The sequence below is a fragment of the Podarcis muralis genome, chromosome 3 (genome assembly GCF_964188315.1).
Source record: "Podarcis muralis chromosome 3, rPodMur119.hap1.1, whole genome shotgun sequence".
Taxonomy (NCBI): Eukaryota; Metazoa; Chordata; class Lepidosauria; order Squamata; family Lacertidae; genus Podarcis; species Podarcis muralis.
The window spans coordinates 25481376-25494056 of NC_135657.1; the positions used below are offsets into that span (position 1 = coordinate 25481376).

General features: G+C 41.0%; 1 protein-coding gene across 2 annotated transcripts in view; it reads right to left on the reverse strand.

Moving 5' to 3' along the window:
- The window catches only part of LPGAT1 (lysophosphatidylglycerol acyltransferase 1), a 64768-nt gene that overhangs the window by 30140 nt on the left and 21947 nt on the right, over window positions 1–12681 (reverse strand). For both annotated transcript variants that reach the window (XM_028724706.2, XM_077925561.1), the window contains exon 3: window positions 4464–4582. In XM_028724706.2, the coding sequence (XP_028580539.1) occupies window positions 4464–4582 (119 nt within the window). The remainder of the gene's footprint in view (window positions 1–4463; window positions 4583–12681) is intronic.

Consider the following 12681-nt stretch of genomic DNA (forward strand, 5'->3'; position numbering starts at 1 on the left):
AAGGAACTTTTCACACTTCTTCCTGTATGAAGATACTTTTTATGTAGGCAGTTTCTATCTAGGAAATTTGTAGTGTTTACATAGTTCTCAGAATGTAAACCTTCTGGATAGAAAATTCAGGTTCCCCCTTAATCCAGTTACCCAACAAACATCCAACCATTCAGTCTCAAATTAATCTGGAATGCTGGCAATCAGAGCAAACAATATTGGGCAAGATCTGTATTCTGGAACCTTTTCATACCAACGACACATCTTTCACTCAAATGTACATTCAGGGACCCACTTAATGGGACACTATATATCTGTAAGGTGTTAGTGCTGCTGCTGTGACCCACTTTATGTCAGGTTGCAATGCACAAATGGACCCCAAACTAGCAGCCAGTGGGCCAGAGAAACAAAAGGTCCTAACCCTATATGCTTTATTGGCATTGAGTGAATGGCTAGTATTTAATCAAGGAATGGGTTCATCTATTTTGGTTTAAACTTTGCCATACCAGTATATTATATTAGTTATATTAAAAGCTACAGATGGGCGAATTGACCCATTATAATTCAGAATCAGGCAGCCAGGTTACCAGTCCAGGGTTATAAACTCAGGCAAACTATTTCCTGTTTTACAATCTTCTGAAGCACCTCTGAATTTTCGCATATGCACATCACCAAAGCAGATCTTGGAAACAAAAGTGTGAATTTGGCATTCTTTTTCCACCCCACGAATCACAAGGCATCCTTCTCATGTGGGCTTCATTTACAATAATGAGTAGATCAACATGGAACCACAGGCAGAGACAGCAGCTATGGAACAAGCCAAACAAGCAGATGCAGTGACAATGCCCATTCCTATTTGTTGAAAGACTCAGTATGCTGCTGTCGTCAATGTGGAGACTGCTTCTGCCAGTTGTTGTTCCCAATTCCAGAATGTAAGTGTATTTATTTCTTTTGGGGGTGGGTGGGACGGTTAACTGCAGAGGCGCTAGACTCCTTCACTTATTTTTATTATTTAAAATAGTAACAATGACAATGGACTGGATGGAAAGTTTGCATTCTCATCCAATGTATTATTTATTTTTTAAAAACTCGAAAAGAGTGCCTAATTAAGCAACTTTAAGACAGAAATAACCAATTTTTGCTTCATTATTAGAAGTTTGTTTGGTTTTTGTTATACTTCCTTTCCTGCCTTTTTGTACTTAAAATAATTTAAAGTCAGGAAATATAAACATATCATGTTTCAGCAATTATCAAAAATAATAAACACTGTTTCTGTAGATAACCAGCTTTACTTTATTGTGCATTAAACTAGCATGATGGTATGAATATTGCAGTGTGGGTTTTCATGCTTGTTTTGAAAAATAGTTCATTATGGACTTCAATGAGGACTTCTTCAAAAATGGCTCTTTGATGAAGGCTCGGTCCTTTCTCCTTCTTCTCATCTTCCTGCTCCACATCTACTGCTTCTGTTGTTGCTGTATGATACATGTGCTGGGAAGCCCCAACTGAGTTTTTAAGGGTCCACTGGCTGCATCTTTGGTATCCGTGACTGGTTCAAATATGAACATTGTCTGTTGGCAGATTATTTATGCTGCCAGTTACAATCCTTCCAGCTGTGCTGAACAGACTCTCAGAGTGGATACTGGTGGGAGGGCTAGCAAGGGAGTCCAAAGAAACAGTGTGTGCTGAGCGCCACAAATGCCACTTGTGTTCCTGATAAAAGCATATAGGTCCTTAGGGCTTTGTTAAATTCTGGCACACCCTCCCCCTCACAAGTTCCTGCCTTGTCGCTGCTGCAGCTTCATGTCTGGTATAAGGTGAAGAATCATTTTCATTTACGAGTCCCAGACAATCCACCTGGGACTTCTGCAAGACGAACGAGGGATCAGTCTCAGTGTCTCTGGATGTTGCTGAGATTTGTTCCATAACCTTTGAAAAATTGCTACTCAGTGCATCAGATACTTTATGCTGTACCTTACAAACACCTACTGCGTTTCGAGACAAGCCATCAGTTTCTCCCACCAAATACTCATTCATCCTACCTAACTTGTTTTAAACGGGACCTTCCTCCCTAAATAGTTAATGAATCTTGGGGTAAGGTAACCAGCAGTCCACCAGATAATCTCCCCCTGAACTGCCTTGATATGCCTATTGGTCAGAAGGCTGCTTGTGAGAAAGGTCCTTTATTATTTGAATGAAGTGAAGGTTGGAAGGGGGGGAAAAACCACCATTGATTTGGGTTGTTTGCAGAGGTACAATACTACTACTGCAGCTTGCAGGACATCCTGCGCTAGGCAGCACAGTGGTAAGTTGTTGTGGTGGTCTCAATCTTTCAGTCTTGTTTGTGAAGATACCGTTTGTTTGCATTAATCACTAATACTCCTTGCAGTTTTATGTGTGGTCTGCCCTTCAAAACCATGTTTTAGCAGTGAGGTATGTTGGATCCTACCATCATACAGTGTCTTCATAATGTTTGTTGCACTGTCTGCTTTGAAATCTAGGCTGGGGAATCAGCACTCAACTGAATGACTGCTGTCAGTTTGCATGCAACACTGACTGCAGCATGTACACAGCCAAATCCAGGTTATGTTTAGAACCACCTGTTGTGTCACCAGACTGCCCATATCTGCAACTGTAAACCAATGAGTAGTAACAAGACATGTAGTCTTGTACTCATTAGCTATTGCAAATATCTATGGTAAGATGTACGGTCCCACCAATGCCATCTTCAAAGTTTGTACTGGGAGCATCTTGTAACAGCAGCTGAAAGTGCAAAAACTGCTGTTTGAAAAAGTAGTTCCTTCCAGACAACTTCTCTTGAGGGACACAGTGATGGATAAATACTCCAAAATACAGCTTATCAAGAAGGGATAATGGTACCCTCCCATGGTGATTAACTCTACAAGCCACATAGACCATAGAACTGTAGGGTTGGAAGGGACCACGAGGTGAAATTATTGAGTTCCACTGTCCTGGGGTCATTGGGGTACCAGGTTTGCTTCCTAGCTAGCATTTGATGCAGACTGAACTGAATTCCGCATGCTACAATTTTGTGTGGAGATGGTGTTGGGGAGGACAACAGGCAGGAATTTATGCAGGTACTGCAAAAGGCTGAACACAGAGAGAATGCATTGCCTTTCTCATCTCCTTCACAGTGCCACCCAGAACCTGAGTCAAGTCGTGCTTTACTTACAAAAAAGAAAAAAGAAACTTTATATTTGATACGGGGGGGGGGGGGTGTCAGTAGTAACTAGCTGGAGGAGAAAAGAATGCCCAACCACGAGCAAGAAAGAAATGATGCAAATCAACATGTCTGATTCTCCAAAGTGATTGATGCTTGTATAGTTTCTGATCCAAACTTTTAAACTGCTTTGCTACACTTTGTCAAAAGAATCAAAGTGGTAAAAGGAAAATTTCTTTGAACATGCACAACATGGGATATTTTCATCTCCTTCGGTAACTAAAGGGTTACAATAGGCAAAATCTGAGCTTGCTATAAGATGGAGTTCCACGCAGATGACAGAGGCACAGAAAAGAGAGTTTAGCTTGTAATAAATTTCACTGGCTTCAAGTTGGGGTTCATTATGCAAACAGGAATTATGAACCTGCTGGGTTTACCATTTGAACAGACTAATTAAGAATTCTGGTATCATCACAATTACATGCACACACGCAAACTACTGGAAGCAATTTCATTTTTGGACTGATGTTCAGAACAATTTATTTTAACCCACATTCATTTGATTAAAAAACAAACAAAACAGATGGATGGCATGTATTCACTTTTATAGCCTTGCACTAACTAGAAATAAAACACTAAATCAAATGCTTCCCATTTCAACCATCTTGGAGTAAAGACCATAAATATTTCTAAACAAATATTGTTTGCAGGCCATATCACATTTTCAGAACTGAAGATAATGGGAAATGCATAATTCTCATTTTATCACCTGAACATAGCAGTCAAGGTTTATGAGCATTTTATTATGAAAACTAATGCAATGCAGTGCATTTTTATTCAGCAAGCATTGTCTACAGTACATGAAGGCAAAATTAAAAGGATGTTTGCTATCCTTGAATGCCCCCTGCTTTGCTTTCCATTCCTGGGTAACATTCACTGTGCAACTTCAACTCCTTTCCTCTCCAGAAGTGGACATGGGGAAGCATCTCTTACTTTGTGCCTTTCCTCAGTCACTTACTTTGATCTGCTTTCCTGGGCCACTTGGATTGCTAAATGATTCCTGCCCTGCAAACAACTCTGGTGTCTGTATGCCCTGCTTCTATAGCACAGCCACCTGGGGGATCTGGGCCACTCTGCAGGGGAAGGAGGGCAGCTAGATCCATTAAATGGATGTGAATTTGAGTCTCAGGGCTAGGTACCAGACTTGGCAGTGGTCTCCAGTGCTATGATTCGGAGCATATTCTCAATATGGCCTACCCAGTATGAAACAGCGGTGAATACAAAAATAGCATACCGTGCCTTTGTCCTGAAGGCACATCATTAGGGTGCAAATGTCTCCTGTTGCTTGATGGTTCACCAACATCACAGCTTCATCTTCTGAGATGGTTTTAATATCATCTCCCCATTCTATGACTATTTTGAAAAAAAGGGAAAGGAAAGACTTATTTAAAACCACATATTTCTAAAAGTTAAAAATTCTTTTAAAATGTCATTACAAGCAAGTTTAATTGGTGTGTGTGTGTGTGTGTGTGTGTGTGTGTGTGTGTGTGTATATATGAGTTAAGCAAAATTATTTTCTTCAGCACAATAGAAACAGTCAATTTCATTCAAAAGGCATTCTAGCAGACCACATTAATCTATAAACTTAGAACAAACATAAAGAACCCAAAAATCTGCAGCAGTAAGATAAAACTGAATTGCAGTTCCCGAATTAAACATCAGAAAGAACACATTCACTAATCAATACATTGGTAATTAAGTAAGGATGACAATATTGGTTACAGAGCGTACTATCTTTAAGGGTGGGAATCGTCATGAAATTGACACAGGCACTTTAAACGTGTCAATTCAAAAACAGGAATCTGTATTCTGACACCTGAAGATTTTAAATGCACTAGATAGCAAAAAGGATATCAGGCATTGCTTGGTGTTGCAAGAGGAGAACAAATCAGTGACCCTTGGCCTTGTAGGCGCTCCTCTTTTCCTCTAAAGTGGACTAGTTCAGAAGCTTTTCACTTCTGTTTCTACTTGTTAATGTAAAGTATGTTTGATTTAAAATAAGCCAGCTTCAAACCATGGATTATGAAGTGACGTTGTTCAAACAAACTGTGGTTAATGTTAACCATAGTTTAAGGCAGAGGTGGGGAAACAATGATTCTCCAGATGTTGTTGGCCTCCAACTCCCATCACTCCAGCCAGTGTGGCCAAGTAACAGAGGTGATGGAAGTTGTAGTCTTGCAACATCTGGAAGGCCACAAGTTTCCCAGTCCTGGTTTAAGAGTTTGGATGCAATGTTGGATGTGGTTAATGAAAACCAGCAGCTCATTGCAGTCATGCCAGAAAAGCAAAGGGCAGCAGGTAAAAGGTCCCCCCCCCCCAAAGGAACTATTAATGCAGGCAGGAAAACAAAACTCTCAATAGTATAATTCCCACACTTCTTGGGGACAAGACAGCAGTAGCATCACAAATAATTTATCAGCTATATCTAATGCACAGGCTGTGCTCACTCTTGGAAAGGTGGGGACCCACCATTGTTTTCCATTCTTTTGTAATCACAATGATCAATTTAGTATTAAAGTACTGTAAACAAACAAAATACAGCAAGCCCACAACTTACGCTCCATTAACTTGTGCACATTCCGCATTATGAGCTTGGCAAAAAATAATAAATTTAAATAAGGGGGTGGGGTAGAAAGGGGACGGGCATCCGTGAAAAAAGACTTTAACGATCTCACCTGCCACTGAACCCAATGTGTTTTGAGCATGCGTGAATTTGGTTTTAGGTACTATTCCCAGAATGCAACCCCCGCATAGGTTATGGGTAGTGATATGAGGTGAGAAAATTCTCTGGAGAAAATTCTCAAGAATGGGAATATTCTCGAGAATATTCTCTGCTAGAAAATTCTCTGGAGAGTATTTTCCACAAACTGTAAATTCTAATGTAAGAACCAGTTTCACAACCCACATTAAAAAAAATCTAGTAAATAATAAGTCAAGCTATGATATTGCCAGTGTTAAGTAATGGATAATTATTTTTTTGATCCAGTTACATTACTGGGCATTGTGTCATTCACCATTGGCAGTTCTGAAATGTGAGCTACAGAAAACATTTTTTAATTTTAGTTTTAGTTTTTAAAATGCTATTCATTTAATTTGATGAACATTTGAATTTGTATGTATTTCAACTATATGTAATAGCATTTTTTCCTATTTTGGTGTGACCTTATTCTTAGCGATTCTATACCCTTGGCCATACAGTGTGGTTTTTTTTACACAAAGTAGCTTTAATGCTTTATACACTTAAACTAACAGCATGTGAGGTGGCCTTGATTTAAACAGCTGATGTTTCTATATTTTTATTTAGTGCCAGTAACTGGATTTTGCAGTGCCATTCAATGGTACAAGGTGCCATTTACCAGAGAATGACATACTGAAATGTATTATCATATAATGATAAGATATTTAATGTTAATGGCTTCTTTTTTATATGTATGCTATTATATGTATTTTTATATGTATGTTTTGTTTATCAAGCTGTGTTTTAGTCACCAAAACAGTTATTAAGTGCTAGAGCTATTAGAAGCACAAGATAGCCTGTTACGGTTTTTGGTAGCTGTAATAGGCTATCTTGAACAAGTTTACCCATGAATAAACATGCATATTAACTAATTATATCATTTTCAATGCATTAAAATTATATCATTTTCAATGCATTAAAATGAAAATTCTCCTATTTTAAATGAAAATTCTCTAATATTCTCATTAATCGAGAATATTCTCCAAAAGATTATTCTTGAGAATTTAACATCACTAGTTGTGGGTTTATGGTACTGCAATGTTCTGCATATATTTGCCCTTGAAACTAGCCTGAAAAGCATAGATGGTCCAGAATGCTGTGGCAGATAAACATGTTTAAGCAATATTGCAAAACACCTGAGAACACTTCATAACCTGGGAATTTGGCGAGCACCTCTATCTGCCTATTGTCATCACTATCAAAGGACCAGATTAAGTGAAGTAAAGGAATGTGGTGTTTGGAGCAGGGCCCCCAGTGGTGACTCAGGGCTGTGGAATGACCTCCAACAGAAATTCTGATTGTATACTTCCCTTTCGGCTTTCTGTCAGTTATGTAAAGCTCATTTATTTAGGAAAGCTTGGGGGCATGAGGAATTGATGGCTTTTAAAAAAGTCACTCCTGAGTTTTACTCTGTAGGAAAGCTTGGATTGCTGCACTGCTTTTTCTGCGTTTATAGATATGATGTTCCCGTAAATGTTGATTGTTGGTTGCCTTAAGCAGTTCTAGAAAGGTGGGCTTAAAAACAGTAGTTTAACAAACAAACCAAAACCAAGTACCAGAAATTTGCTGTGTGTGTTGCAGCAAAAGCCAGAGACACTATTGTGGCACCTTAAAAGCCAAGACAATGATGGCAGGCCAGAAAAGGGGTTCTCAAATGTTCTATCCTCAAGCCACTTAGTATGCTTACAGAGGCCCACCAGACAGAAAATGGGAGATACAGGGGAGAAGCCAGTCGCAAAACAGTGGCAGAGCTTGGCATAATCAGCTGGCAATTACCGTCACCACTTTCTACCAATAGCTAATCCATATCTGATTACTGCTCAATTCTTTGCTGCGGCATTTGCCTTGTGGCAAACTATTTCACAGCTTAGCTTTCCTTAAGAAGTTCTTCCTTTTATGGAATCAACCCAAAGATTATGGCATGGCTTGCAGGCTATGGCACTGAGGCCCAGTTAAAAGTGGTCTGTGGCCAGTGTCTGAAAAAAGTGGGTTAAGTTTTGTGGACTAGAATCCACTCCACCAGATCAAAACCTAGTGCTGGCAAGGCCCTAAGCAACAGGACAGAATCAATAGTGCTTGTGACCTGTACAGAAACGAATGAATTATATTTAATCTGGCTGGGTTTAAAGTTTGCCATGGCTCTGTGGTCAAACCCTCCCTTCCACAATGTCATGCTCGCAAGCGACCCTTTAGCCTTCAGACCGCTGGAGCAAGGAAAACAAACATAGTTTGAGAGGTGGTTTTTGTGCTTCTTTCCATGCATAAAGGCTTAAAAAACAAACAAACTGCTCAATCTATCAATCACCAGGAGTGCAGCAACTAAACAAGAACATTGATGTGCTCCCCTGTGAAATGACCAAGGAGCATCCAGAGGTAAACTGTTTAAAGGGCTACTGAACAAGAACAAGCACTTCCATTACAAATTGTTCCTATTGCCGGACATTTGAAGACTGCACCTACAATCAAGTAATAAATTACAGTACACCAAAGAGAGGGAGGGAGGGAGGGAGGGAGTAATGTCTACTGCATGGCAAAGTATTTCAGTTTCTGTTTATTTGTAACCATAGACCCGAGGGCAGGCAACCATAGCTCTGAGTTTAGGTGGTTCACAACAGAGGCGTAATATAAACAGATCCATGAACCAAAAAAGCGAGATGAGAACATATTCAGATATTAATGATTTAAAATACACATAGGCAAAGTGAGGAAGGCCGCTCTCATTCCTTGCCAGGTGCAATAATGGTGCTTCTACCTTCCTCTCCCTCCTGCAATTTCTGGGTTATTACTTGCACTCAAAGTGGAGAGCTAAACTTGGAGAGAGGACTGGAGGTCCATTATTAGATCTCCCATGGTTCTCACCCCCCCAAAACCCAAAGCAGCAAGGAGGCTGGCCCAAAATATTTTGTCACCTGAGGCAAACCACAAAATGGTGTTTCCTTCCACCAGGGGAGAAGGGATGAATGAAGATCTACATCAGGAACAAGGGTTGGGAGGAGACCAGCACTGCTTCCTATTTGCTAAGAGGTCGCTGTAGAGGTGGAATGGGGGGTGGCAGGTGATACGTTCCTTAGAGACCAGATCTTCTGCCCCTGTGGATGCTGCCACCTGAGGCAGTTGCCTCACGTTGCCTCATGGGTGGGCCAGCCCTGAAGTGGGGAAATGGAGCTGCAGGATAGCAACTTTTAAAATTATTCCCCCCTGCATATACCTACGGGCTCCCTCCCATCTCATTACAGCTCAGCTGCTTAGAGTGCGGTGCTGTTAATGCCAAGGCTGCAGGTTCGATCCCCATATGGGACAGCTGCATATTCCTGCATTGCAGGGGGCTGGACTAGATGATCCTCAGGGTCCTTTCCAACTCTACAATTTTATGGTTCTATGATCAGTAGTGTGAATAGCAATGGGAGCATTCGATCCCCCTTCCTCCGTGCAGCAACCCTGGAACAATTACTCCATCTTGCCTCATTTGAAAACTAATCTTTGTGAAGTTCTCAGTCGAAAAACAGTTATTCACTCAACTCATTTGTAACTCTATACTCCAGGTAGGGCAAACTCCAGCCTTTATCAGTAACTATTTCTGAAACCTCCCTCCCTGTATCATGTTATAAATGTTAATGGTTCTGCCTTGGGCAGTTTTTGTGCTACTTCTGCCTAGTTTGACTTTCTTCCTCCCACCAACCTTCAAGCTCCATAAGTCAAAGTCCTCCTATTTTATTACAAATGTAGGCTGAGGGCTTGAGGAATGCCTTTCATTCCTACCTGCCTTGAATTGTATGACATCTCTAGTCTCTTCTCTCTTGCAGAGAGGAAATAAGAGCACAGCTTGCAGCCAGCTTCCACAAGGCTCCCTTGCTCTTGAGTCTAATTCACTGTGCACACAGAAAAATAAGCTCCCAAGAGGAAACTCGCTTAACCATGTGTTTCAACAAATAATTTCTTCAATTAAATGTGCTCTTATTCATCGGTTTAAATTTCTCCTGCTTTGTCCTGAGGAATGAATTAGACTGTGCAGCAAGCAAATGTTTATAATCCTTTTTTAAAAAAGAGAAGCCCAGTAGTTTGAACATGCTATGGAGGCAGGAGTTCATATCCAACTGCAATGAACAGTTTTTTTAAAAAAACAACCTAGCTACCCAACAACCCTGATTGCTCAGTGAAAGTCGCAACATGTTTAAAACCAAAGCATGAAAGTAAAATAAAAAGTAAAGGTACCCCTGCCCGTACTGGCCAGTCTTGCCAGACTCTAGGGTTGTGTGCCCATCTCACTCAAGGGGCCGGGGGCCAGCGCTGTCCGAAGACACTTCCGGGTCACGTGGCCAGCGTGACAAGCTGCATCTGGCGAGCCAGCGCAGCACACAGAACGCCGTTTACATTCCCGCCAGTAAGCGGTCCCTATTTATCTACTTGCACCCGGGGGTGCTTTCGAACTGCTAGGTTGGCAGGCGCTGGGACCGAGCAACGGGAGCGCACCCCGCTGCGGGGATTCGAACCGCCGACCTTTCGATCGGCAAGCCCTAGGCGCTGAGGCTTTTACCCACAGCGCCACCCACGTCCCTCCGCAGCGCCACCCGCATCAATGTTACAATTCTTTGTATGAACAACAAAGACTTTCGTGGGACCTTAAAGGCTAATGGTTATATTACTTATTCAGCATATAATTAGAAGTATGTAAAATATATTGATTTTTAAAAGGATTTAGGTTTGAGTAATGGAGCAGCTTAATGCATGCTACTTATTACAGTGCATATAATACAAACTGACCCATTTTGCACTCCACATTAAACTAGAATTTATATGCTGCTTGAATGTAAAAAAAAAGCCTCAAAGCCGTTAGCTAATGGTTTACTATGTATGCACCTATCTGGCCTGTTTGTCTTCTCTTCATATTCAATTTAAAACAAAATACAAAAAAACCCAAAAACGATCTGAACCAGAGATTGTGGTTTTGTTTCATTTTTGGATTACCGATTGCGATTTATTAGAACAAATTTTGGCAAGAAATCATGATTTGTTGGAAGCAGAATGATTATGATCCCTTGGTGTGGACATCAAAGGGATTGTGACTTGTTTTCTACCAGTGCCCAGCTAACATGAACGGGGAGGAGCAAAATAATGGTAAGTCATTGTTTACGTTTGTCACTGTGATGGCAATAACACTAAATGAGAACGTAATGAAAATACAGAACACAAAATAAAAACCCGAACCAGATCTTTCACAACGTCTCCAAGAAGTCCACATTTGTATGACACAACCAAAGGAACTGAGAAGATTTCCTTAATTCAAGTGGACTTTGCCTCCCTGGACTTGGTCTACATGTGATCTGAGAGCTGCATTGCAAAATTTGGAGAAGATGAAAACTAAAGGAGAATTATGTTCCAATTCATGTATTAGTGAGGGAGATGTGAATTATATCAGTTCACTTAAAAACACAGACCATGCAAAATTCTATTCTAGCCCAAGATTTATGTTTTAATAATAATGATAACAACAACAACAACAACAACAACAACAACAACAACAATTTATTTATACCCCACCCTCCCCGGCCAAGACCGGGCTCAGGACTGCTAACACTGAATATAAATACAGTAAAAACAGTAAAAAACAACAATAGTTGATTAAAATAGAAGTTAGAATACAGTTTAAAATGCAGCTTAATATGCAGCCTCGTTTTAGTGGTAGCCCATAGATCAAAGCCATAAGGGGAGAAAATATTCACTGGGGCCAACTATCCATGCTGGTCATACATGGGCCAGCAAAAAGAGCTGAGGGAAAATTTATATACAAATCCCATAGAAGGGGTTCCATTAAAAAAAAATAAAAATGGGGAGGGGGGTGTTTAGACTGAGTCCAGCCCAAAGGCCAGGTGGAACAGCTCCGTCTTCCGTCTTGCAGGCCCTGCGGAAAGAAGTAAAATCCCGCAGGGCCCTGATCTCTTGCGGTACGACGTTCCACCAGGCCGGGGCCAAAGCTGAAAAGGTCCTGGCCCTAGTTGGGGCCAATCTAACCTCCTTGGGGCTCGGGACCTCCAAAGTGTTGTTATTTATGGACCTTAAGGTTCTCCGCGGGGCATACCAGGAGAGGCGGTCCCGTAGGTACAAGGGTCCTAAGCCACACAGGGCTTTAAAGGTCAAAACCAGCACCTTAAACCTGACCTTGTACTTCACTGGGAGCCAGTGCAGCTGGTAAAGCACTGGATGAATGTGATCCCGCGGCAAGGACCCTGTAAGGAGTCTCGCCGCGGCATTCTGCACCCGCTGGTTTCTGGGTCAGCTTCAAGGGCAGCCCCGTGTAGAGTGAATTACAGTAATCAAGCCGTAATTACCGTATTGTGGATTTTAACACTGTATAAACACAATTCTGAAAAGCATTTTAAATAAAAATAAAAATAAAGACATACTATATAAATTCTGAAAGAAATACTGTCTGCTGCTTTGGTTGAAATCAAACCAAAAAGGCAAAAACACAGCACTTTGGAAGCCTCAATGGTCATCTGATCATCAGTGCTTGCAGAATCTAGTGCACAGGGCTTTGCAGGCATTTGCCAAACAGCTGAATAATGGTGCCTGCAAACCCCTTTTGGCCAAAGCCTGTCTTTACCTGTCCCCACCTGACATCATAAATTACATAAGGTACAAGCCAAGTAGGCGTAACTTGATCAACACAGTCTGGTACACCTTATTATACCTGATCTAGGGCAGAACATTTTTAAAT